Genomic DNA, 27,146 nt, shown 5'->3' on the forward strand with positions numbered 1-27,146 from the left:
CCTCCAGGGCTTTTGTGGGCTTAGTGGTTTTATTGGATGTGTCAGGTAGAGGCAGGTCCTTTTAGTGGAGGTAACTGGGAAGTTTGGAATTGCCTGGTTTTGTAAAACATACCCGTGGCGCGTCACCTCCGTACTTCCTGCATGCTTAGAGAGCAGGTGCCGCCCGTGCTGCTGTCTCCCGAAAGCGTGGCCCTGTGTGCTCACCCACACACATCAGTCTCGAATGCCTGTTGTAGAAAAGCTGTAAAGCGCACAAGAGGCATAGAGGAAAGAAAGGCAGGGTGAGGACCTGCAGACTGCGGCTGCGCACCCCATGCCCATGCTCTGTGCATCTCTGAACTGTGTGTGTCCGTGTGCCGCACAGACACCGAAATCACATGCACAGAATCACACCTGCAGAGAACAGGAGCCGCATTCGGGAAACCCACGCTTTGCACTATCAGGCCGGCATAAAGATGTGTTTGTGACGAGGAACCATTTCCTGCAATAGTTTTTAAAAAGTGTTTGCTGTAGTGGAATTTTTATATGTACTTAGGCAACTCCAGTCCTCATTTATTCAAAAGATATCTGTGTGAAGACTGCCTGGTGCAAGCTGGGCAAGATGGACAGTGCCCACGCGCTGGAGCTGCGTCCCACAGGGGAGGGAGGCAGCTAAAGAGATCATTCTAAACACTCCTGAGAGGGAGTCAGGGTGGCACAGGGCGGGACTGGCTTGTTAGGAAACACCTTTCTGAGGAGTTGGCATTTGAGCTAAAGCCTGAATGACAAGGAGTCGGTCGTGAGAAGAGCAAAACAGCAAGTACAGAGGCCCTGAGCTTGGCTGATATGGGGGCCAGAAAGGTCAGTGTGGCTGGATTCGTGGTGAGGGACAGAGCAGTGGAGGGACAGCGGGGTGTGGGTGGAGGGACCCTGCGGTGGGGGTGGAAGGACCGTGGGGTGGGGGGCAGGGACAGTGGGGTAGCAGTTGGAAGCACAGCCAGGTAGAATGAGCTGGAGAGGCTGGGACGGGGGCCAGAGTCAGCTTGGGTGGCTGTGTGGACGTGGTGGAGTTTGGATTTGATTCTGAATAAGTGGGAGCCTTTGGAGAGTTTATGCAGGGGAGAGCCTGACATGAAATTAAAGTGAATTTTCTTTTTAAATAGGCAGGAACCATTAAAACATCAGTTACTGGGACGAGCATACCCACTGGTAAGATAAATACAGAAATGCTGAAATGTGGACTCGGTTTCTCCTGGTGCTGTGGCGTTAACGCCCGCCTGTCTCCACAGGCACCGTGAGCGGAAACGTGATCGTAAACACCATCGCAGGGGTCCCAGCTGCCACCTTCCAGTCCATCAACAAGCGCCTGGCATCGCCAGTGGCTCCCGGGGCCTTGACTGTGAGTTGCCCTCCATCTGGCTCATGCACCATGACTGCATTCTGGGGAAATTATTCACTTGTCTGTTAATTCTTCTTTTTAAGTATTCCATTGGTTAGAAAACTACTGTCGAGTTTGAATTTCATAAAATAAGTAGATTAGTATGTCAGTTTCAGAAACATTCAGCTGTTTGGGGGATGGTTTCCATTTTGTCTGAGGGATAAAAATGAGGTAGTTGTGTGTGTCTGTGTAGGTGTGTGTAGGTGATGTGTATGTGTAGGGATGTGTGTGTGACATGTCCCCTCCCTGTAGGATTTTAGAGAGGAGGGAGGTGGCATGTGATGAGGGTATGTGTGCGCGTGTAGGTGTGTGTGTAGGGGTGTTTAGGACGATTTTGGAGAAGAGATAGGTGGGATGTGAGGGTGCGCTGCTGATTCTGTTGCCACAGGTGCCCCCCATGTGCTTGTCACCGTGCGCATGTGGGGAAGTCGAGAGATGCCACCTCTTGGGGGCGTGGTTTTAGGGGAGGGAACACAGCATCCTATGAGGGCATGGCTGGGTGTGTGCAAGGAGCAGGCAGGCACAGGAGGAGTGGGCAGTTTCTACGGAACGTGGAGACCCGGGAAGCAGTAGGTGCAGCCCACCCAGGCAGAGAGGAGACACCTAGGCAAAGGTGCAGAGCTGTGCGGTGCCCTCGGACCACCTGCTCCTCTTGGGTGTTTTATCATCAGAACCAAACTCAAGTGAGAACAAGGAGCCCAGAATTGTATCTCCATTTTCCGAACAGTTAACAGACTCAGGGCAGCACACCTGAATGAGAAGGAACGACGTTTCAGAGTCAGCAGTGCTTTGGCGAATAGAATGCAGTCTCTCTTGGGTCTGGTGAAGATGTAGATGGTGGGCGTTGGGGTAGATGTGTAGATGACGGAATTGGATACAGTCCGGAAATAGACCCCACACACACATTTTCAGTTAACCTCAGCCGAAGTGCCAAGGGAGCTCAGTGGCGAACAGACTGTCTTGTCAGCAAACTGTGCTGTAACAATTGGGCAGCCGTGTGCAGAACGAGTCCTGGCCCGAAACTCACACCGAATATGAAAGCCACTCCAGGTGCATCACAGGTGGGCGTGTAAAAGCAAAAGCGACACTGTAAACCAAAACAGTCACGTTTCCAGGAGAAAGTCTTTGCTACTCAGAAAAGTTAATACGTCAGACTTCATCAAACTGAAGAACTTCCTCTCCTTGAGCAATAGTAAGAAAACGAAAAGCATGGACTGGAAGAAAATAGAAAGCTTCTTCAACTCAGTAATAAGAAAACAACTTTATAAAATGGGCGGAAGGTTAAGCCGTCACTTCACCAAGAAGGGAGAAGAACAAATACATCCTTGAAAGGCTGCCCAGCGTCACGAGTCGTCAGGGAAATGCGGGGTTCACAAGTTCAGTGATCCATTGTGATGTGTCTAGGAGAGTGGCTTCGGAAACAGAAGCCTGGCAGTCACGAAGCAGCTGGGACTCTCGCACAAGCTATGGGAATGCAGAGCGTACAGCCGCTTCCAGAAATAGTTTCGTCCTTTCTTGGAAAACCAGGCATCCCCGTGCCATGGGTTAGGAGGTCTGCAGCTAGGCATTTTCCCAGGAGAAGTGAAAGCCCCACGACGAGAACCCTCAGCATCAGTTTTTATAGTGGCTTTATTTGGGATTGCTGAAAAAGGAAACAGCCAAATGCCCTTCCGCTGGTGAATAGGCTGATAAACCGTGGTACATTCATACAGCCCAATCCTACCAAGCAATACAGAAGCATAATCCATGCTGCATTTTGCAGCTAAGCGAATGGTTTCAGAAGGCTTCATATGCTGTATGACTCTGCTTAAATAACATTATAAAAATGGTAAAACTAGAGAGACGGGAAACAGATGAATGATTGCAAGGTGCCGGAGGTGCAGGAGGGGCTCAGCTACAGAGAGGAACGTGAGAATGTTGGGTGTGGTGCGTCATGGCAGTAGCTACGTGAAGATACCGGTCCATGAGAATTCATAGAACCACATACTGTACTGTCTGTAAGTCATCCTTCGGGAAAGCTGTTAAAACACCCAAGTACACACAGGTGTTCTAGGATGTGATCTGCTTTCTCCTTTGCAGTGAACAGCTTCGGGCTGGGTCACCGCAGTGGACAGCGGGCGCCGTCAGGCCTAGGCACTCGAGCATCCCCGTCTGTGAGGCGCCAAGCCAGGATCACTGCATTTAGCGTTTTCCTTTGAAAAAGACCTTCTTTGTGGCATTTTAAAATGTAGAGAATTTCATTCACAACATGTTTTCGAGTGGCTCTTGATGGATAGGTGCTCTTCCTTACTGTGGGCATAGTGCTGTGGCTCCAGGACACGGGGCGCTTTCACGGGGGTCTTGGAGTTCTGTGGCTGGAACACGAGAGAGGTGCAGATAGCAGTGGTGAGCTTGTTGGTGATTTGATTCGGGGGACTCAGAGGAGGCTTTCAGGAGAAGGGGGTGTTGGCTTCAAGAGGACAGGCCGTGCGTCATCCACAGAAGTGGCCCTTCTGGAGGCAGGGCTGGTCGTGTGAGCAGAGGGTCTGGGGAAGGCAATGGTGTCCATGGAGAATGGCACGTTGTTCTATTTGGAACACAAAGGATATTGTGAGAATATCATTTTTGAATAGAACACAAGGGATATTTGAGAGAAATAGTGGTTCCCTGCCTTTAAAAGGTTTTTACTGAGTGGCTACTGTGAGCTTGACACTTTGTAATATTGAGGCTAGATTGTATTAGGGTTTGGATGTGGGGCTAAAGACTGTGGCTTTTATTTACCAGGCAGTGGGGAACCCTTAGCAGTCTTAGAGCAAAGAGATGGTCTAAAAAAATTAATGCGATGCTACATCTGTAGAACTGATTAGAGCAGAAGAGGCTAGGGAGAAAATGATTGCTCCTTCTTCCTCCTCTTCCTTCTCTTCCTCTTTTTCCTCCTCTTCTCTTCCCCTCCTTCCCTCCCCCTCCCCTTCCCCCTCTTGGAGACAGCATCCTGCTGTTGCTCAGGCTGGAGTGCAGTGGTGCAGTCACAGCTCACTGCAGCCTCACACTCATAGGCTTAAGCAGTCCTCCTGCCTCGGCTTCCCGAGTAGTCCGAATGAGAAAACTGTTTAAGTGGTCCAGAAAGGGACAGCTTCTGCTTCTGGTAAAAAGATGAGTTATTTTTATACCACCTCTTAATGAAAATAACTAAAGTTATTGGATAGGAAATTTTACAACTTCAGGGAGCTGACAAGAGTAAATAATTATCAGACCCAAATCTGAGGCAGGGAAGAGACTCAGAGAGAGAAACAGGATTCGTTGAAGTTATGTTTGCCTTGAAAATAAATTTCAGCTTGTGGGATGGGGGAACTCAGGTCCAATGCTGGGCCAAGGTGGAGAGTCTAAAAGGAAACTATTGATACATTGAGGCAGGGCCCCCCAGGTGGCTAAACCCTTTGGCCAAGGGTGAACCATAAGCAGATCCATCTGCCCTTGGCCTTCAGGGGTCAAAAGGAGAGTTGCCCTTGGATTGAGCCGAGGAGCGCGGTGGGGACTATCCTCGAGAGGCTGAAGCCCCAGCTCAGCTGTGCGGCGGTCAGTTAGCCGCTCCAGTTGACGCTACCTTCAAAGAGTCTCCCAAACTCCCTCACATCAAGGGAAGTAGACCTGGGTGGGCGTGTTCCCGGGCAGCTGACCCCCAGGAGCAAACACGGATTCGCTCCGGAGGATTGTGCTTTCTTGACTTCTGAGACTCTCCACCAGTAGTTTTCTAGTATAATACAGTACAGCACAACACAACTAAACACAGAAGAAAACAAGGCATTGTCAGTAATCAGCAGAACAGTGGATAGGCCTGTAAAGATGTATGATGTTGGAATTGTCAGGTTTAGATGATAAAAGTTATGCTTTCAGGCCGGGCGCAGTGGCTCACTCCTATAATCCCAGTGCTTTGGGAGGCTGAGGCGGGCAGATCACAAGGTCAGGAGATCGAGACCATCCTGGCTAACACGGTGAAACCTGACCTCTACTAAAAATACAAAAAAAATAAACCAGGGGTGGTGGCGCGTAGTCCCAGCTGCTCAGGAGGCTGAGAGAGGAGAATTGCTTGAACCCGGGAGGCAAAGGTTGCAGTGAGCTGAGATTGCAACACTGCACTCCAGCCTGGGCAACAAAGCAAGACTCTGTCTCAAAAAAAAAAAAAAACACTATGCTTTCTATTTTAAAGAAATAAAAGAGAAGATTGAGAATATCTGTACTGAGAATATAGAGAACTTTTAGAAAATGTAATTACCAAAAGTGGGGGGAGAAACCCAAGCTCACGAACGGGCTTTAACATCACACAATTGAGGAGAAAAATTAGTGAAGTGGAAGTGAAACCAGAAGACATCCTCCATGCCACATGGGGTGACAAGGTGAACACATGGAAGGTGTAGTGACGGGGTCTAATAGGTGACTGCCAGAAAACTGAGCAGAGACAATGTTTGAAGATGGAATCATTTTCCAGGACTTAGTAGTGAGACTAATGCATGGACGCAGAAAGTCAGGTCACCAGTCAAGGATGAGCAACAGGAATCCACAGCTGCGCAATGCCAGTGACCGAGAGGCCTTCCAAGCAGCCGTAGGACGAGGCAGGTCACCTTCAGCGGCAGCAGTGAGGCCAGGAGCCAACGGGTGGCAGAGGGCCCGTGAAAGAAAGTTGCCATCAGCCTGGGGCTCTGCATCTCTCGGAAATATCTTAAAGAACAGCAGGAAAATAAAGACATTTTCAGCTTTTGACCTTCACTAAATGATAGGCTTTAAGCAGAAGGAAGGTGTCCCCAGCTGGAAGTGGTGACAAGGTGGACTCGTGGATGAATGCAGGAGCTCAGGGTTAGGAAGAGGAAATGAACACCCAGGATAACAACATGCGAGCTGGGGGAGGGGCAGGGGGCTGACCTGTGCACACATCTCGTCTCTGTCCAGGAGGAGGAGGGACTATTTAGGCTTGGGCAGGTATCTGTGGTCATTCCAGAGGAACCACCGGAAAAGCCGGAGCAGAGTGAGTTGCTCCCAACCGTGGCAGGGGACGTTGGTGAGGAGGCAAGAAAGGAGATGAAAAGAAACACAGTAGCTGGGGTGAATGAAAACATGGATTTCCATTGGATTCCATCCATGATAAGCAGAGTGAGTTGCTCCCAACCGTGGCAGGGGACGTTGGTGAGGAGGCAAGAAAGGAGATGAAAAGAAACATACAGTAGCTGGGGTGAATGAAAACATGGATTTCCATTGGATTCCATCCATGATAAGCAGAGTGAGTTGCTCCTAACCGTGGCAGGGGACGTTGGTGAGGAGGCAAGAAAGGAGATGAAAAGAAACACAGTAGCTGGGGTGAATGAAAACATGGATTTCCATTGGATTCCATCCATGATAAGCAGTGAGACATAAAAAGGACCAAGGCAGACTAAAGTACACTGCATGTCGGAACCAAGGGAGTGGGCAGAGGTCAGCTGAAGGGACACTGCGGAGGTGGCACTCTTGCGTTTGTCTTCCAGCTTATGGCGGGACGAGGAAGGGCAGTGGGGCGAGGTAGGATAGGGTGAGTGGGCCACTCTGGCTGCCACTTCTGCCTGTGGGCCAGAGGGACTGCAGGAGACAGCACAATGCTCTGAATTCTAGGCAGCATGAAGGTGAGATGCCACAAGACCCCAAGCACATGACGAGAGACTTGGAGCTGTAGTTTCGGGACAGATGGGGACTGCGGTAGAGAGCTAGGGCTGTGGGCTATGTGTTTATGGGTAGCATGGGTGCCTCAAGGACAGTCGTTACGTTCCTGGGTCTGAGAGGTCTTTGTGCAGAGAGGGAGGGACAAGACAGCCTTCTCACAGATGCATGGGAGTGTCGTTGTCCGAAACGTGTTTTTGTGGGTGCTGTGACCCGCTGTCAGAAAACGTTGCTCTGTAACTCCAGGCACTTGCTTTGGAATTTGCACATGAAATCAGTAGTCATCAAAAGACTTTAAGCTGTAGCGTGTTTCACTTGCTTCACCTCTGGAGTTGGGTGCTCTTGTCTTCCTTGCTCTGAGTGTGAACAGCCCTGAGTGCCACGTGAAATGTTTGATGAGGTCCTCTGTTTGCCTTTTCTAGACACCGGGAGGCTCTGCTCCCACCCAGGTGGTGCATACCCAGCCCCCGCCACGGGCAGTCGGCTCCCCAGCCACGGCGACCCCTGACCTGGTGTCCATGGCAACGACTCAGGGTGTTCGAGCGGTCACTTCTGTGACAGCCTCGGCTGTGGTCACTACCAACCTGACCCCAGTGCAGACCCAGGCGCGATCTTTGGTGCCTCAGGTGTCCCAAGGTAAAGCCAGGCTGGGAGCTCCCTCTGCCACGTGTCCGCTCTGGAGCGTGTGAGGGCTCAGCTGCTGCTTGCTGAGAATGAGGATCTGAAGGTGGGCGAGTATCCCTGTCGAGACCTAACAAGCAAACCTCTTCATAGCCACAGGAGTTCAGCTCCCTGGAAAAACCATCACACCTGCACACTTCCAGCTTCTCAGGCACCAGCAGCAGCAGCAGCAGCAACAGCAGCAGCAGCAGCAACAGCAGCAGCAGCAACAGACGACCTCTCAGGTGCAAGTGCCACAGATCCAGGGCCAGGCCCAGTCCCCAGCACAGATCAAGGCTGTGGGCAAGCTGACGCCGGTGAGCATTTCCCAGAGGACTGCTAACATGGGTGCCTTCTGGTCAGCCCTGCGCCTGTGAGATGGTGCCTGCTTGCATGGTGCAGTCCAGAGTGTATTTTGCAAAAGTCCAGCACTGCCTTTTTGTAGGACGTGTGCTTCGTTTTACTGACCTAAGACTTCCCATGTCATAACGCTTTGATCATGCCTTAGAGGAGCATCTGGTAGCACATTCAGAGCACTTTGGAGGCGTTAATGCCCAGCATGCAAATGCGTCTTCCTGCGGAGGCGTCTGGTGCCTGGAGTTCAGCATTGGTCTCTGGGGAGGACTAGGGGGCCCACTTGGTTTGGTTCTCGACTAGAGAAAGTGCTGGTGAGAAGGTATTGCTCAGCAGTTTTGGGAGAGCAGGCGAGGGATGCTGGGTTTGTGTCGGTGTGGTTCACGGGCAGGATTGTTTCTCAAAGATGGTCATTGCGGTACTGATGAACCTGATTTTTGCCAGCCTCTGTACCAGCTTTGCTGTTCTTTATGTAAATATATTCATTTTAAAAGGAAATGCTGGGCCAGGTGCAGTGGCTCACACCTATAATGCCAGCACTTTGGGAGGCCAAGGCAGGCAAATCACTTAAGGTCAGGAGTTCGAGACTAGCCTGGCCAACATGGGAATCCCTGTCTCTACTAAAAATAGAAAAATTAGCCAGGCATGTTGGCAGGTGCCTGTGATCCCAGCTGAGGCCCGAGAATCGCTTTAACCTGGAAGGCAGAGGTTTGCAGTGAACCGAGATCATGCCACTGCATTCCAGCCTGGGCAACAGAATGAGACTCTGTCTCAAAGGGCAGGCGGGGGAGGAAATGTTATATCCCTACCATAAATGGAAGATCATTAATACTTGTCATAAAAAGTAACCAGAAAAACACATGGAATAAAGACAAGACTATTTTGAGGTCTCAGCTCACTGTGGGCCTGCCGGAGGGCCTGAGCCTAGGCCTATCCATGGTCTGGAAGGGAAGAGGTGGACTGCTGGTGACGCAGACTGAGCTGAGGGCCCATCCTCGGGCTGTCGGGAGGGCTGCCAGTGGAATTGAGACATTCAGCTCATCCTGTTTCTGTCACACCAGCCATCTCTCGAGGGCTCTGTGGCCATATGTGGCTGTGGCTGCTGCCTTGGGCAGTCCCCATCTTACCCACTTGTGTCCTGCAGGAAGTGCCACTGGACAGTGCTAAATTAGAACACTGTGCCCAAGAATTCCTGGGCCCAGCAGAGGCAACTATCAAGGAGCCAGAACTGGGCTTTGACCCCCTGGCTCACAGCCACTCAGGTGCCTTGTCACCTGTCCCGGTTCAGCCACTGAGACACCAGGGCCTTCACCGTCATTCCCACCCCCTTGACTGCCGGGAGCCCTGCATGCCAGCTGTTTTCCTGGCTCCTTCGTTCCTCACGCTGCCGTCTCCCAAATCCATTTCAAAGCCAGTTTCACGTCCGGCATTTCAAAAGAGACTTGATAGTCATGACCAACTCAGTATAAGTTTTCTAAAAAGATTTTTTGAACTTATGTTGTAAACTAATAAGTTTGGTTGGTGCTGCAGATCTAAATTGATTTGTTTGTGAGAGATAATAGACATTTTGCTGTGAACTCATCAGCCAGATCCCTGTTTGTAGCTTTCACTGATGAAATGCTCATTCTTAATAAATGAACATCTAAAAAATACAGGGCAGACCCTGCAAGGTGGTCTGGATGCTACACAGTAGCAGGTGTCTGCGTTGGTATTGAGTGGGCAGTAGAGGGGTGGCCTAGAATCAGGACGTGTACCTAGAAAGAATGGGGCACAGTCAGTGTTGAAGAGAAGATACTTTGCTTGTATTTTAGGAACACCTCATCAAAATGCAGAAGCAGAAGCTACAGATGCCCCCACAGCCACCAACGCCACAGGCCCAGTCTGCGCCCCCGCAGCCAGCAGCCCAGGTGCAGGTGCAGGCCTCGCAGCCCCCACAGCAGCAGAGCCCCCAGCTCACGACAGTCACGGCCCCAAGGCCTGGAGCCCTGCTGACGGGCACCACTGTGGCCAACCTCCAGGTGGCCCGGCTTGTAAGTGTCAGTTTCTGTTTGTTTTCCAAAAGCAGCCTCTTTCTGTTTTCACAGAGCTGTTGCCCTTGCTCGGGTGCGTGTTACGTGTTATAGGAGTGAGTGTGAGATGGGATCTTTTCCCCGAGAACTTAGTGCCCCTTGGACAGAGGACGGGCCCCACTGCCTGTGGAGTATGAACACAGCAGCAGCTCCCAGAGCCCATCCAGGCATCAGCAAGCTTCTCAGGGCCTGGACTGTGGGTGGGGGAGGAGAGTGAGGGGAGTGAGGTGCAGCCGGCGTGGTGTCCTGTGCTCCTGAGGGAGTGGGCAGGGACCAAGGCCTGTGCGGCTGGAGCAGAAGGCGCCATGCATGTGAGCCATAGGCATGGGCAGGGGGCCATCTCCAAAACCTCTCTCAGGTGACCACTGTAGGCAGGGAGAGCATTTGGAGATTTCAGAAGGGACTCGCATCAGGGGCAAGTGCTGTCTGGGAAGATAGGCACTCAGCAGTCGCCAGCGTCCCGGGGCAGGCAGCATCACTGCAGGGTGACCAGAGCTCAGCTAGGGGTGCTGGTGACAGCTGTCCTGACAGAACCTCCCCGAGTCAGACTTTTCCCTTCGTTCTCTTGTGTCTTTCAAGAGACAGTGTCCAGCGCTCATGGACTGGTCCAGCACTCACAGGCTGTCCTGAAGCAGGGATAAGGCTCTTACTATTCGCTCCATTTTGCAGTTAAGAAACTGAGGCACATAGGCTAAGTTCCCACCCAAATTCCACAACCAGTCAGCTGCATGAGAGCTAGGATTTGGGGACCCAGGTGCCCTGGCTCGACCATGTGAGTACTGGACCCCCACTTGGGGTCTTCCCAGGGAGAGGCTAGCCCTCCACAGCAGGGTGAGTAGAAGTAGATGAAAAACTGAAGAAGGGTGCCTGGTTTAGCCATGTCCACAGAAATGCAGATTCAGTGAAAAGAGTGCTAATATCTAGTGGTGGCCAGGGCATGAGGGACTTGGTGGACAGGAATCAGTGGCCTCTTTTTGGGAGAGGATTTTGGTAATGAAGCTATAAAAGTGTACAAGCTTATTTAACTAAACACTCCTCTTATGCCCTAGAGAAGTAACAGAACATTTACAAAGTGATGTATAAACAAGTCAGCTTGTTTCATGAATGTTGGAGAAATTAAATGTCCATTACTAAGAATTTCATTAAGTAAATCATACAGCATCCAAACAATGGAATATTAGGCAACTTTGAAAGTGATTTTTGTAAAGAAGAGAAACATTTCAAAATACTTCTAATTCGTGTCATTTTTGCATTCATGGTGAGCCATGCAGATATGAACAGTGGCTAAATACCAGTTTTAACATTCACATGTGGGTAATTTTTACTTTGTATTTTCTTAGGTAATCTTAGTCTTTTTTTTGAGACGGAGTTTCACTTTGCCTCCCAAGCTGGAGTGCAATGGCGCAGTCTTGGCTCACCACAACCTCACCCTCCCTGGCTCAAGTGATTCTTCTGCCTTAGCCTCCCAAGTAGCTGGGATTACAGGCATGCACCACCACGTCCGGCTAATTTTGTGTTTTTGGTAGAGACGGGGTTTCTCCGTGTTGGTCAGGCTGGTCTCGAACTCTTGACCTCAAGTGATCCAACCTCTTCAGCCTCCCAAAGTGCTGGGATTACAGGTGTGAGTCACTGCACCCTCCAGTAATCTTAGGCTCTATACATGTAAAAATAGAACTATTTCCATTTATCATTTTTAAAATGGTAATTTAAGAGAAAATGTGCTTTGTGGCAGCATCCCTGGTGGGCTTCAGATGGGAGGTGGTGGCTGTAATTTTGAAGTGAGGGATGGGGCTGATGTTTAGTGGTCACTGAAGGAACAGGAAGTGAAGGCTTCTGTGGGAACGTCACTGGTGAGGTGCAGGAGATGGAGGGGAGCGAAGGGGCTGTCCCGCGACGTCGCTGACATCTGGGCGCAGCAGCACGTGTGGTGAGCCTGCAGGTCTTGCGGGAGCTTCAGAAGCACAGGCTGACCTGCGACTCCACATTTCCCGTGGCGTGTACATCACTTGGTTTTCCTCTAATGTCGCGGCTACTTACAGCTTTGTTAATCTTTGTAAATTTTCTCATGGCTTGACCTTTTGTGGAGAAGTATTTGGAAAGACATACCATGTCCTGAATTTCTCTGGACTCTCCCATTATTTCTACTGTTTAGACCCGGGTTCCCACTTCTCAGCTGCAGGCGCAAGGGCAGATGCAGACCCAGACACCCCAGCCAGCTCAGGTGGCCTTGGCGAAGCCTCCGGTGGTGTCCGTCCCAGCAGCCGTGGTCTCCTCACCGGGAGTCACCACCCTGCCCATGAACGTCGCGGGGATCAGCGTGGCGATTGGGCAACCACAGAAGGCAGCAGGTGCCAGCCCCAGCACACCCTCCCCTCCTGGGCTCGAGCCCTGTTTCTCAAGCCTTTCTGGTGGCAGTAGGTGGAAGAAGCTGTGTCTTTTCCTCACACCCACCCACTTGAGCGTGCCACCACGTGTTCTGGCACAAATGTGCCTTGACGCTTTCCAGGCATAAGGCTTGGTCCTCCGTTGAACTGTTAACATTCTAAAATTTCTGTCTTTATTTAAATGTAATCTGTGAACCTGGAAACATTTTAATGCAGTGAAGGGATGGCTTACTTGTCTCCATTGAGTTTCATAGTTCATTATTTTCTGTAGAGCTGAGTCAGTTGGAACAGAGCTTGGCATGAGCCTCCAGCTTTTTTCCCAGTGTGCTAAGCGGCTTGCTTGCTGCCTGCAGGACAGACCGTGGTGGCCCAGCCCGTGCATGTGCAGCAGCTGCTGAAGCTGAAGCAGCAGGCCGTCCAGCAGCAGAAGGCCATCCAGCCCCAGGCCTCCCAGGGCCCGGCAGCCGTCCAGCAGAAGGTACCAGGGCCGGGGAATTCTCACCTCTGGGTCTGCGCCAAGCCAGAGCTGGTTGCCAGAGGAGAGGGTCCTGAGCAGACAAGTCCCCATGTTGCAGCCCAGTCTTCTCAGAGGGAGGCTTCGAGGGCTGGAGGTGCTAGTGGGTCGTCCCTGTTGGTTTTCTTCTTTTTAAAAGTGACCGCAGTGTGTGATGTGCCAAGTGAGGCAGAGGTCTTGGTAGGGGAGTGGAGGGGGTGTGCTCTGTGAGGATGGCTGGGAGCTAGGGGAGAACCCTGCATAGCATTGGGATGGACACAGTGGGTGCAGTTGCATGATGGGGGCCAGAGGGCTCAGGGAAGCAGGTACAGCTCACACCACGGGACCCACCTGCACGCCTAATGGAGGACAGGGACACCACATAGTCTGGATCCCAGACAGAGAATGTGGCCCCTGTACACGTTGGTGGGGGAAATGGGAGAAAACACGCCAGGGCCCGATGTGGATGGGAGCGCAGCAGGGCACTGGGCTCCAAGGGCATCTGCAGGCTCAGCCAGCTCTCTGAGACGACACCTGTGCCTCTCGGCAGCCAGTGCTGTGTTTAACGACATGAGGGACACGCAGTGGTGAGACATCTGTCTCCAGGGACTTCTGCTTAGCCCAATTCCCAGGCTCCAGATGGCCGATGTGGGCCCTCAGACCCCATGTTCTGTTGGCATTGCTCTCTGGCTGGAGCTGGAAGGCGAGCTCTGATGGGAAGTCACATGGCTGTGCAGGTAGCCGCTGGGCCTTTCCTCCCTGTTTCCTACGCTGTGCTGGTCCCCTGCAGGCACCTGGTGCTTATCCTCAGGACAGAGGATGTTGTTTTGAGGAAACAGGCTCAGAGAAAAGGACTTGCCCAGATCACAGGGCCAGTAAAAGGTGGCTGGCTGACTCCAGTGGGCCCAGGGTCCTGTGTGCCACCCCACCTGGACACTGGCTGTGCTCGGGGACCCTGGGAGTGAAGCCCTGCTGGTTTCAAGCAGTGGCGTGCTTTGTGGGGAGCTGGAATCAGAGCTGTCCTTTGGAACCCAGCGGGAGAGGGAGTGAGCACTGAGGGGACACAAGGCCAGGAGGCACAGGGTATCTGGGTAATGCCACCAGCTCCGCTATGGCCGGGTCCTAAAGACCAGCCTGCATCCCCACTCAGCATGGCTGCTGCAGGGAGGTATGTGTCCTTCGGGTCGGGATGGTCATCTGAGTTTACCTCTGGGAGAAGGAGGCGGTACCGGGACTCACCTCCCAGGTCTGGTCAGCAGCCCCTGGGCACATCACGGTGGGCCGTGGGCAGACGTGGCCATGCTGAGGTGCAGGTGGGCATGGTCCCTCAGGCCTGATCTGTGCTTGATGGAGCAGTGGAGGACTGCAGCTGAAGTGCTGGGCTGTGCGTTCCTACGATTGGACAGAAAAGTCCTTACATGTTAAAAACCCCTACTTGTGGTGGCTCACACCTGTAATCCCAGCACTTGGGGAGGCTGAGGCGGGTGAATCACAAGGTCAGAAGATTGAGACCATTCCTGGCCAACATGGTGAAGCCCCCTCTCTACTAAAATACAAAAAAATTAGCTGGGCATGGTGGCGTGCTCCTGTAGTCCCAGCTACTTGAGAGACTACGGCAGGGGAATAGCTTGAAGTCGGGAGGTGGAGGTTGCAGTGAGCTGAGATTGCACCACTGCACTCCAGCCTGGCAGCAGAGCAAGACTCTGTCTCAAAAAACAAAAACAGAAAGCCCTACTTCTTCACAGCATGGCTGATAAAGCAGATTCGCAAACTTCAGAGGTGCACAATAAGTTGATTTAATATGCACAGATTGTGCATACTGCTTTGTTACCCCTTATACTAAATATGTTCTCGATGTCTGCCAAGTTCTTAAATCGGATTTGGGAGGTCGTGTTCGCTTTCAGTCGCCTAAGTCACACCCAGGTGTGCCAAGGGTGTCAGGACTCCCACCTGCCCCGCGATGCAGGGAGCAGCACCCTGGGTGGGGTAGGTTGCAGGGAATGGCCGGGCCTCCTGGAGGAGAAGCTGATGGCCAGGCTGCGTGGGCGGACGTCAGCCTGGAGGCAGCGGCAGGGATGGGACAGAGGGCAGGGTTTGTGAGTGCACAGGGTTGGTCTGGGAGGGGGCTGGAAAGGGGCTGGGTTCTGTCATGGGGCCCAGAGTGGGCAGGAGTCCCAGGAGTCTTGAGCGTGGCCTGGTCTCTGTGGCCCTAATTTCCAGTGTCTCCCTAGATCACCGCTCAGCAGATCACTGCCCCTGGCACGCAGCAGAAGGTGGCCTATGCCACGCAGCCGGCCCTTAAGACCCAGTTTCTTACCACACCCATCTCCCAGGCCCAGAAACTGGCCGGGGCCCCGCAAGTGCCAACCCAGATCCAGGTGAGTGGGGAACAGGGTGAAGGCCCAGTGGGGGTACCGAGCCTGGCACAGGCGGAGCCATGGAGTGCCCGAGCACCACTTCCCATTGGGTGGCCATGTTCCCGCCACTGCCCTAGGGCTCTGCTGCTGCATGCTGGCCTGTTCAGGCTGTCACCAGTTTTGCCTTCGTGTCCTGGATGTTGGTCTCCAGCTCTGTGGGTACAGCTGCCTCCCCAGTTCTAGGCTCCTCTTCTCCCTTCCTGCTATCTTTTTTAAAAATAGATTTTGGCCGGGCATGGTGGCTCACGCCTGTAATCCCAGCACTTTGGGAGGCCGAGGCGGGCGGATCACGAAGTCAAGAGATCGAGACCATCTTGACCAACATGGTGAAACCCCATCTCTACTAAAAATACCAAAAGTTAGCCAGGCATAGTGGCGGGCACCTGTAATCCCGGCTACTCAAGAGGCTGAGACAGGAGAGTTTGCTTGAATCTGGGAGGCGGGTTCACTACAGCCTGGGTGACAAGAGCGAAACTCCGTCTTGAAAAACCAAAGAACATATTTTATTTTATTTTTTAATATTTCTTGTTGGTCAAGTTCTACCTGGTATCTTTCGGAGAACGCGAGTTCCTGATTTCATGTGCGCAGCATGCCGTCCTGCCTTCCTCTCTGCCTAGAGCTTTTGTGTCCTGCTTCCTCCCAGAGCTTATGGAGTCATCTCCCTGCATCTTCTTCTACGAGCGGGGAGTTTTACCTTCTCAGCTGCTCTTGCACCCTCCTGGAGTTGGTTTTTCTGTATAAGACAGAAACAGGAGTTCAGTTAGAGCAGGGGAGTTTTACCTTCTCAGCTGCTCTTACCCTCCTGGAGTTGGCTTTTCTGTATAAGACAGAAACAGGAGTTCAGTTAGAGCAGGGGAGTTTTACCTTCTCAGCTGCTCTTCCTTCCTCTGGGAATTGGTTTTTGGGTCTGAGATAGAAACAGGAATTCCATTTGATGTGCCCTGTGAACACCCTATTTCAGTCCTATTTATTAAAAAGCTCATTCTGTCATCCATGGATTGCAGTTCCGCCTCCACTGAGACCCTATGGGGATGCTCAGGGCTTCCTGTCTCAGAGGCTGTGCTGGTCCCACTTGGTGCCTGGAGGCGGGTCCCTTGACCACACCCTTCCTTGGGGGCAGCGTGGCTGTTCTTAGCTCTTCCCACTTCCATATTGATTTTAGTTACTTCAGTTCATACACTACAATCAAAACTGCTGAAAGATTCTATTAGAATTGCATTGAATCTGTAGCTCTGTCTGGGGGAGAGTTGACACCTTCCAGTCTTGGCTTCAGATTCACCAGTATGATACATCTTCTGTTACTTCAGTCTTTTAGTAAAGTTTTCTGATTTGTTGTGAATGGTTTTATTCTTAAGGGATCAGTATTGTTTGATGCTTTTGTAAACAGTATGCTTCTCAATTTCTGTTTTCTGTCTCTGGCTGTGGTACATTTTGTACGTTGGTTTTTGATTCTGGCTGCCTTGCTAGATTCTGGTTGTGGGAATAATTTGCCTTAGGGTTTGGTTTGGTTTCGTGTTGTTGCATTTCCTCTGTATGCAGTTGTATCGCCTCTAAGTCGCCACGGTCTGCTTCTCCCATCTCAAACCCCTGCTTTCTCCTGCCTTGCTGTGCTGCCTGGGACCTGCAGCGCAGGGGTGAATGTCAGAGTCCAGGTGTCACTCTGAAGTAGGGTGTTTGCTGTGTTTTTGTCAGAAAGAAAATTCTCTTCTTTTCTACTTGGCTAGAAGTGTTAACTTCCTCTTTGTAAACAGGGCTGTTTGTCTTGTTTCAAGCCCATCTGTATGGATGCCCTCCCTTAGACTCTATCTCCTTTAGCCTCAAGCCTTTTTTTTTTTTTTCTGAGACAGAGTCTTGCCCTTTGACCAGGCGCCAGGCTGGAGTGCAGTGGCACGATCTTGGCTCACTGCAACTTCCGCCTCCCGGCTTCAATCAGTTCTCCTGACTCAACCTCCCTAGTAGCTGGTACTACAGGCACGTGCCACCACGCCCAGCTAATTTTTGCATTTTAGTAGAAACAAGGTTTCATCGTGTTGGCCAGGATGGTCTCCATCTCTTGACCTCGTGATCCACCTCAGCCTCCCAAAGTGCTGGGATTATAGGCGTGAGCCACCACGCCTGGTCAGCCTCAAGCTTTAAGTCCTGTCTTGGTGCAAATGATGCCTAGATTCATTTCTGCAGCCACTTACTGTCCTGAATTCCAGATTCTTTATCCTCCCTGCCTTGGACAGGTCTCCAGAGATGTCTGACCCCTCAGGCGCCTCCGGTGTGTGTGCCTGACCTGCTCCTGCCAAGGGCCATTGGCTCAGGAAGGGCAGCTGTCTCTCTAGACCTTTGGCCTTCCTTGAGAAACCCCTCAGTCATCTGCACAGGTCCAGCCTGTTGGCAGGCAGTTCTGTGTGCTTGACTTCCAGAAGATTCCTGGCCGAACCACTTCCTGTTTCCACTGTCTGTTCCTCCTCCGCACCCCTTCCCTGGTCGTCGTCATCTCTGCTGCTTCCTCTTTGCCATCCGTCCGCCAGGAGACTCTGTGGGCGGGGTGGCGGGAGGTGTGCCTGTTGGGGGGTGTGTCTCCTGCAGAGCCCTGCTGCCCACAGCTCCTGGCCTGTGCACCCCTCTGCACCTGCACCCCTACCAGCCCCGCTCACAGCCCCCATTCCTGTTCACTTTTTCTGCTCTCTGTTTCTGTAGTATCACCTTCAACAAACACCGTCTTTATTTTGTGTCTCCTCCAGGAAAGCAAGCCCGTGCGTACGGGCGGGCCCGAGGGCTGTCAGTACAGCGGACAGTTGGACTGTCGGGGTGGGCTGTAGTCACTGAATCTCGTCACGTTAATCATCGTGTTCTGGGGTGGCTCGCTGGGTCTGCTGCTGTTGGTCATTTTGTGTGGACGGGCGCAGCGGCTGCTCTCATCGGGGTAGCTTGGCCTCGTTCACGCGCTCTGCTTGCTTTGTCTGGTCTGTTTGAGTTGGGCTCCCAGGCTGGCCTCACTCTTGAGCTCGAGCACTTCTCCCTCCTCAGCCTCCGGAGTAGCTGGGACTGCACGTGTGTGCCACGACAGCTGGCTTTTGTCAGGGCTTTTACTTCCTTCCTTTGATTTCTTCTCCTTTGCTATTTATTTTCTGACTCGTTACGATGGAGTACCACTTGAGCTTATTTCACAGATTATTTGCTTTTCCTTCAGTCCTAAATATTTTTGAATTTCCATTTGATTTCTTCTTTAATGCTTGGGTTCTTTTTGGAAGTGTTTCTTAATTTCCAGTGAGGTCTTCCAGTTCCTTTTTATTATTGACTTAAAAAAAATCTTCGTATCATAGAGTGAGGTCTGAAGGATTTCAGTCTGTGAAGTTTGCTCTCTAGTCTGAAATACAGTCAGTCTTCTTAAAAAACGGCCTGTGTCCAAAGCAAGCTGTCTTCAGGGCAGGTGCAGTTGGGAGGTGGTTTTGCTGTGACTGGGCCAAGTTCATTGTTTGTGTGGTTTCGGCTTTCTGTGTCCTCCCAGTCACTTGTGCCACTAGTTACTGAGAAGGCGTGCTTAGGTGACCCGTTCTGAGTCTGCATTTACCTGTTTCTCCTTATGTTTCCCTCTGGATTTTCATTAGCTACATTTACGTTTAAAGTTTTAAATGCTGTTTTTTTTTTTTTTTTGGAGACGTAATTTCACTCTTGTTACCCAGGCTGGAGTGCAATGGCGCGATCTCGGCTCACCGCAACCTCCGCCTCCTGGGTTCAGGCAATTCTCCTGCCTCAGCCTCCTGAGTAGCTGGGATTACAGGCACGCGCCACCATGCCCAGCTAATCTTTTGTATTTTTAGTAGAGACGGGGTTTCACCAAGTTGACCAGGATGGTCTCGATCTCTTGACCGCGTGATCCATCCGCCTCAGCCTCCCAAAGTGCTGGGATCACAGGCTTGAGCCACCGCACCCGGCCTAAATGCTGTTATTTTGAATTGACTCTTACTATCTTGCGTAGTGTCGCTGGTCTTGAAGCCTGTTCCCCACCCTCGTTAGGACATTTGTTTCCCTCCTTGTTTTTAGCTGTTGTGTGTGCTCCTGTGAGCAGCTCGCAGGGGGTCCGGGCTGCTGCTGGGCGCAGTCTTTCCGTCTCTGTCTCTTACCTGAAATGCGTGTCCACTTGTCTGTTTTAAGGGCAGGTAGATTTGGATTTTTGGCTTCTCTGCTGTTTGGACTCTGTTTGTCCTGCTTGTTCTGTTTTCTCTTTCCTCTCTTCCTTGCCTTCTTTTGGACCTAACCTTCTGTTTTTGGTCAATTTTTGCCCCTCTGCTAGTGAAAAATTATATATTTTCTTTCTGTTCTTTACCTGGTTCCCCTGAAATCCCCACGTGCACACTTCCCCGTGAGAGTATGAAGTTGATGGTTGCCTCCACCCTGCTCTCACGCACTGTAGCTCAGTTTCTCCACCTCAAATGCTGCTATTAGCGTGTTTAATGCTGTCCCTTTTCATCTTTGACTTTTTATATGGAACGACTTTCCTTCCACTTAACCCATCCTTTGGAATTGCCTTTTGTGCTTGAAAATGCCTGCGTGTCACTCTTGTTCCTGACGGTTTTGCTTAGTACAGAATTTCCCATTGGTGGTGGTTTTGTTTTGTTTTGTTTTTTGTTCTTTGTTTGTTTGTTTTTTTAAAATGGAGTCTCACTCTGTCACCCAGGCTGGAGTGCAGTGCCGTGATCTCAGCTCACTGCAACCTCTGCCGCCCAGGTTCAAGCGATTCTCCTGCCTCAGGCTCCTGAGTAGCTGGGATTGCAGACGAGCGCCACTGCGCTCAGCTAATTTTTGTATTTTTAGTAGAGACGGGGTTTTCTATGTTGGCCAGGCTGGTCCCAAAGTCCTGACCTCAGGTGTTCTGCCTGCCTCAGCATCCCAAAGAGCTGGGATTACAGGTGTGCACCACCACGCCTGGCTAATTTTTGTATTCTTAGTAGAGACGGGGTTTTCTATGTTGGCCAGGCTGGTCCCGAACTCCTGACCTCAGTGTTCTGCCTGCCTCAGCCTCCCAAAGAGCTGGGATTACAGGTGTGAGCTCCCGCACCCAGCTAGCACTGTTTTCTGAGTGCACTCACTGTATCATTTACTCTCTCTGGCTGCTTCTGTTGTTGGAGAGGAGCCACTGTCTGTCCAGCCTGTAGGTCTAACAAGGTTACCTCTCTTTCCTCCACTCTCTGCCTGCTGTTGAGACGCTGTCCTTTGTCTTACTGCTTTGCAGTTTCATTCCGATGCTCCGGCTTCTTGAATCTGGGGCAGTTTCTCTCATCTCCTTAGGAAATGAGCAGCCACTGTTGGTTCAGATGTTGCCCTGTCCTCTTCCCACTGCCCTCAGGTCTCTCAGCAGCTTTTCTGTTTTCCGTCTCTGTCTCCTTGCACTGTGCTTTGCGCCATGTCTTCCACTCCATCTCCTCACTCGCTCATTTTCCCCTTGGTTAGGTCAAATCCGCTCTCAAACTTGTCTGTTGAATTTTCATCTGGATTGTTTATTTTTTTATTTTCAGAAGTTCCCAAATATGCCTGGGCTTTGTTCATAGTCTCTTGTTTCCCAGGCTTCACAAGTGAGCGCAGTGTTTTTCTGGAGCTGGTGACTTCCCTGTCTGAAGTGTGCTGCATCTGTGGGGACTCCTTGTGGCCTGGGGCAAAGGGGCTTCTGTGAGCACCTTCGGGTGCCATCAGGAGCACTTCTCGGGTGTTGTGCATCTGGCCTCTGAATCTGTGTCTCCTCCTCTTATACCTGTCACTGAGGCTTAGGGCAGGTGCTTTTCTTACAGATGCCACTGGAGGAAGGGGGTGCCTTCTTTGCAGTTTTTGGGCACCTGTGTAAGGACAGTGTCTCCCTTCAGGGTGGCAGCTGGCAGTAGCACGGGGCTCTTTTGCAAGCTCCCCACCTGGTGTCTGGTCAGCTGTGTCCTGTGTGACCCTGGAGACCACAGGCGCCTCTCCACATGGCTGATGTCCCTGGGAAGAGGTTGTGCAGCTTTTCTGCTCGTGGCTCGTGCCTGCCTGTGCTTAGGTTTGGGGATTGGCAGTTCCTGACTCTTTGCAGGTCTGTTGGTACATTTCAGATTTCTTCCTAGTGCTTTCTTTAAGACGTCTCAGGATTTTCAGTGCTGTGCCAAATAAGTCCTGGACCACTGGGGTCTTGATCTGGGCCCGGGAGCACCGGCTGCATCTTTGTGTCCCGTCAGTTCCACTGGGGGCGCTCAGGGACACTTCTTACCTTTGTGACTCTTATTTATCATTTATCTTAAGTGACAGTAAACTAGTAAATGCCTTTTGATTGAGTTTAATTTTAATAAGGAGTAACATTTATTTGGATCTTTGTTCATCTATGGCCAATCATCTAATTTCACATTTTTCCCAGAATTATCTTGAGAAATACTATTTTCATCCGTCTTCTATAAGTAACAGGACCCACCAAGGGACCAGGGCCCATGAGGGCTTTGTGCAGGGAGGGCCCTTGACATCAGCACACCCAACAGCTGCCCACGCTGGAGCCTCTCCGTGCACTGGGTGCAGGCCCTGATGGTGCTGATGGGACACACAGGTGGCTCCGAGCCGCTCACTGCATCCAGACGTCGGGGAGGCGTGTGACAGCAAGCTCACAGAACGCGAGCACAGGGTGGAAAGTGTTGCTTTATAAACAGTAGGTCTCAGTCATGACTAAGATAAAGGTAGGAAAATGATAGAATTACCATCCTCAAAGCCTTGGGGCATGCTGGCTGCCTGAGCTGCACTGTCCAGCTTATACCTGGAGTGCCGTCCCAGCCTGTCACATGCAGAGCTCTTGGCACTCGTAAGACACTCAAAGTACTTACCGTCTTCAGTCTGATTCTTTCCTGTAAACTTGCAGTCATTTTTGTGAAAAGAAAGAATGTGTCTGAAATATGAGACCAAACAGAAGCTGAAGTATGGTTGATGGCAAACTGGGGGGGCGGGCAGTCCTCACAATGAAGTGGAGTGGCTTCTCTCTGAGCACTCCAGGTGGGCACACTGCGAGAACTGCTGTTCTGTGTCACCTGGCCCTTGTGTTTTGTATTAACCGAGGAGGACAGAAAGGGAGGAAAAATCTCTTTTTGTGCACATACTCCTTTGAATTCTATGTTTGTTTTTTTTGTTTTGTCAAAGGTTGCAAAACTTCCTCAAGTTGTTCAACAGCAAACACCTGTGGCCAGCATCCAGCAAGTTGCCTCTGCTTCCCAGCAGGTAGGACGTGTAGACACAGTGTGACCCTTACATTTCCCACTCCAGAGAAAGGGTTATTTCCATCCTGAGGTCATGATTAGAGAATCGCTTTTGATTTTTGTGATACACACAAAAACATTAACTTCAGGGGGAAACTAGGTGCGCTTAAGAATGAGAAGAGTTTCTGGGTGTCATGTCAGCCGCACTGAGGGAGCCTCACCTTGGGCTCACTCCCAGGACCCTTCATTCACGGACCGTCGCAGGTGTGGCCCTTGAGTTGCAGACGCTGCCCTGTGGTCTTAGGGAAGCACAGGCCTCAGACAAGCGGCCTCCACTCGGGTGGCCTGCCCTTGAGCAGAAGCACTGTGGGCACAGTGGCCCTGCCTCCACAGAGGCCCTTCAGGTGCTTCTGCTGTTGTCACTGATGCCCCGTGGTGTGACTGGTTAGCACAGAGCTTGCATTGTAAAGCAGCGCTTTAAAATTCGTAAGTTTTGTTCAAAGTCACACTAACATGTAGATTGCAGAAACCAAATTGTATTAAAAGGTTTACTACAACAAGAACAAAATCAGTCCCTGACCCACGCTCACCCTTCTCCCCAGAGGCACTGGTTTTAGTCTAAAAGCAACCGTATTTTAATTTTCTGCCTGTGTTTAGTTAGAAACCCGAGGTCATATTGTTGTATGACTGGTCGTTCTTCCGTGTCATAAAAGCGTAGTCAGTGAAGTTTCTCAAGCCCTCCCCATCCCAAAGAATGCCCACTGGCCTGGCCCTGGGCTGAGTTTCCTGGGTGATGTGTGTCTTCTGACTCTCTTGGCTCAGGCTTCTCCACAGACTGTGGCGCTCACACAGGCGACAGCAGCAGGGCAGCAGGTGCAGATGATCCCTGCAGTGACCGCGACCGCCCAAGTGGTTCAGCAGAAACTCATTCAGCAGCAAGTGGTGACCACGGCGTCGGCCCCGCTCCAGACCGCAGGCGCTCCAAACCCAGCCCAGGTCTCCGCCAGCTCTGACAGCCCTAGCCAGCAGCCCAAGTTACAGATGAGGGTCCCTGCGGTCAGGCTAAAGACGCCCACGAAGCCTCCATGCCAGTAGTCAGGGCAGCAGGGCCGCCTCTCACCTAAGGCAAAACTACCTTTCTCACAGAAAGCGGTTCGTTTATTTATGAGCCTCGGGACAGTGTCATGCGAGGTACTCGACGCTGGGAAAGGTAGAACTGAAACGTAGTAGTGTGATCATTTGTGAAAATGCGTCCTGCACTGCAGGACTAGTGGTCCTTACCAAGCGCCCCTTCTCTGTACCGTGTGCCTCACAGAGAAAGCGACAGCGTGGTTTCCTCTAAATCATTTCACCTTTCAGTCCCTTCCCCTGCTCCCTCTGTCCCTCAGAGCTATAGTACTGTGTTCTGAAAGCCATTTAGAATTGATCTGTGAGCGCGTAGTGCTTTGCGCGCCGCAGAAGCCGTCGGCAGTGTGTGAAGAGCATTCAGTGGACTCTGAAGATAAGACACGGGCTTCGACGGTGTCTGCCAGAGTTTAGTTCTGCATACCTTACTGAACAATGCCTCGTGGTCTTTATCGAGGAGAAGGCCTGTCTAAAGTAGATCATCCGAGATTGGTTTTCCATTCCAAAGAAAGCCAGTACGGTTCTTTCCTTGCCTCCTGAAATGTGACTTGACTTTTAAGAGAAATGTCCTGACACCCACCTAAACACACAAGGCACGTTCCTGGCTCCCGTTGGAGGGAATGATCAGTCGTTGCATTGTTACTCCAAAGAGCAGCCAACATCGGCCTCCCCAGGCCCTACCCCACTGTGGGATCAGCTTTCACTTAATGGAACTTCGGGGACTGCTGTGCGGCTCAGTGCACTCGTGACGCATTCCCAGCTTTTGGAGGAAGCTGATGGGTGATGTAGTGTGCTGAACAGCTCCTGAGAACCTTTGGGACGCTCTGCCGTGACTGACGTGAGGCACCCAGGACCACGCCGAGGCAGTGGGAGTACAGATTTCACGGCTGACGGTCTGATGAGGCAAGGGCTCAGTGAGCCAGGACGAATGCCACAGACACTCCTTGCTGCCACCGCCAGCCCTTTGATTAAGGTTGGTTCCTGATTCTAGAAGTATTGGCCATAGCAAGGGCCTCGTCAGCTCTTCCTTGTGAGCTTGTGACATGAGATTGTCTCAGATAAGCATGTGTGGCTCTGCCAGTGAAGCAGAGAATCACCCGTGCCGTTGTGGAAGGCATGCCCTTGACGGGGAGAGGAAGCCCAACATTTGTTACTGTTTTTCCTTTTTTACTATGACAAGAAAATAAATGCAATTTTCGTGGAATTGACTGGCTGACGGTGTCTCCTTACCTTGAAGTTTCACCAAAGCAAAAAGGTACATATCCAATAATACCCTGTGTGCTATGGCTTCATTTGGCCTATTTCACGTTATTTGGGCTAGGAAGTTAGGTTATATTACTTTTGTTTTGTATACTAAAAATAAGTTTTGGCATAATAAAGATTTTCCATTTTTAAATTGTATTTCCTCTGCTTCCCCCCTCCATTCTCTGTCTTTGAGTGGACATTAAGGAAGGTGTCTGTCCCACAGGTTTCTGTGGACAGTGATTTGGCAAGATTAAGTGAAATCAACTGGGGAGCTCCCTTTCGAGTTCTTGATAAGAAATGTGGGGAAAGAAAATCAAGTTCTGAAAAAAACAGAAGAAACGAATGTTTTAGTTTGTTGAGCATATCAAAGCAGAGGACTGGAATCCGTTTCTAACCAGACCCGTTCACCCTGGCCGGGCGTGTGCTGTGAGAGCCCAGCTTGCAGGAGAGAGGGCTGCCTCAGTCCCTTCGCATCTGGCTCCCAGGGAAGTTTTTACTCCTCCTCCGCAAACGTGCAGAACTGAAGCGCTCGGGAACTCTGCTTTTGTCACTTGTTTTCATTTGTGTGCCCTTCCCAAATCTTGGTAGTCTCCTTATAGGTGAGGATGACATGCTGAGTGCTCTTATTTTAGAATATACTAGGCATAACTGTGGGTAAAAGCCCTTTGTTAATCTAAAACATGAGAAGAGAATTGACCAGCATCTTTCAAAAGCTGTTTTGGAGAGCCTAACAGGGATTCTGAATATTTGCAATGTGGCATTCCCGTCCTGCTCTTATGTCACTGAGGGTCTGCTGTCCCTGAAGTGTGTTTCCTTTGGCTGTTCCCTAACACAAAGTATGGATGTATTTTTACATGTAGCACTCAATTTAGTGATTTCTAGATGCTGCCATTGACCTGGGTTAGTTTCATTTAGTCAATTTAGTGAAAATTCTTTCCGTATATTGTTTTCTTGCCCTTCCATTTTAAAGGTCAAAGTTTCTAACAAGAATTAAGTGGCCGGGCGCAGTGGCTCATGCCTGTAACCCTAGCGCTTTGGGAGGCTGAGGCGGGCAGATTGCCTGAGCTCAGGGGTTCGAAACCAGCCTGGGCAACACGGTAAAACCTCATCTCTACAAAAAAATTAGCCGGGCATGGCCGTGTGTGCCTGTAGTCCCAGCTACCTGGGAGGCTGAGGCAGGAGAATCGCTTCAACCCGGGAGACAGAGGTTGCAGTGAGCTGAGATTGTGCCACTGCACTCCAGCCTGGGCGACAGAGCGAGACTCCTGTCTCCAAAAAAACAAAAAAAAAAGGTTAAGTACCTGTTGAGGAATCTGTTGTCAAGGCCTTCCCCTTGTGAATCAGGGTTCATTTCAGACAACAAGCAAGAGTCAGAAACAGAACGTGCAGTATAAAGGCAGCAGCCCAAACACCGTCAGACGGTAGCTCGACGCTGGGAAACAGTTGCCCTGTTAATTTTTTAAAGAAAGGAAAGCCAGACTGTTTTCAAAGCATCTGGCAGGAGGCAGAAGGTTGGATCCAAGCCCTCGTTCAGATTTGGTGCCTGCTAAGACGGGGGCTTCTCTTTGTGACCTTTATTACTGTTTTGTTAACTGTCGTAACCAGATAGCTGTTGTGTTTTAAGATCGGAAGGAACGAGACAAACTGTAAAAACTTTGTCAACAGAAGCGTTTGTACTTGAGTGGTATGATTCTAAAGGGCATTGACAGCCGACCAAACAAAAGGCAAAATAAAATGACCTTTTTATATATTTTTTTCATTTTGTCTTTCATAGAAAACTAGTATTTAAGTTAAAATGAGATGCCAATTGGGGTTTTCATTTGTGTGACAAAAAAAAAAAAGAGCAAATAATGTTGAAGCCAGAGGTGTTCCCCTCACCCACTCCGCGGCCACAGGAGGACCTGGAAGGAGCAGGTGTGCCCGAGGTTTCCCGGGAAATCACCTCCATCGAGGCCACCTGGCAGCCTTGGAGGAAGGAGCTGGTGCCGCCCTGCCCTGTGTGGCTGGCCAGCCTCACAGCACCCCTCACCGTCCTTCCACCCTGCTCCCATCCGTGTGCCTGAGAAGGGTGGGACTCCCTCCTGCTCACAGGCGCTCGCCACTGGAAATACCCCTGAGCAGCTGGCCTGGG

General features: G+C 51.0%; 1 protein-coding gene across 41 annotated transcripts in view; it reads left to right on the top strand.

The window, feature by feature from the left end:
- EP400 (E1A binding protein p400) overlaps positions 1–24,974 on the top strand; it is a 131,327-nt gene extending 106,353 nt beyond the window's left edge. For 29 of the 41 annotated variants that reach the window (XM_035258235.3, XM_035258245.3, XM_035258249.3 and 26 more), the window contains 10 exons: positions 1,143–1,188; positions 1,269–1,378; positions 7,501–7,714; positions 7,853–8,055; positions 9,904–10,122; positions 12,314–12,509; positions 12,899–13,023; positions 15,270–15,416; positions 22,590–22,667; positions 23,468–24,974. In XM_035258235.3, coding sequence (XP_035114126.1) covers positions 1,143–1,188; positions 1,269–1,378; positions 7,501–7,714; positions 7,853–8,055; positions 9,904–10,122; positions 12,314–12,509; positions 12,899–13,023; positions 15,270–15,416; positions 22,590–22,667; positions 23,468–23,740 — 1,611 coding nt within the window. In that variant the 3' untranslated portion in view covers positions 23,741–24,974. The remainder of the gene's footprint in view (positions 1–1,142; positions 1,189–1,268; positions 1,379–7,500; positions 7,715–7,852; positions 8,056–9,903; positions 10,123–12,313; positions 12,510–12,898; positions 13,024–15,269; positions 15,417–22,589; positions 22,668–23,467) is intronic. The other 12 variants (XM_035258238.3, XM_078337785.1, XM_078337786.1 and 9 more) reach the window with 4 other exon arrangements.
- Positions 24,975–27,146: the final 2,172 nt, after the last annotated feature.

The sequence above is a fragment of the Callithrix jacchus genome, chromosome 9, assembly GCF_049354715.1.
Source record: "Callithrix jacchus isolate 240 chromosome 9, calJac240_pri, whole genome shotgun sequence".
Taxonomy (NCBI): domain Eukaryota; kingdom Metazoa; phylum Chordata; class Mammalia; order Primates; family Cebidae; genus Callithrix; species Callithrix jacchus.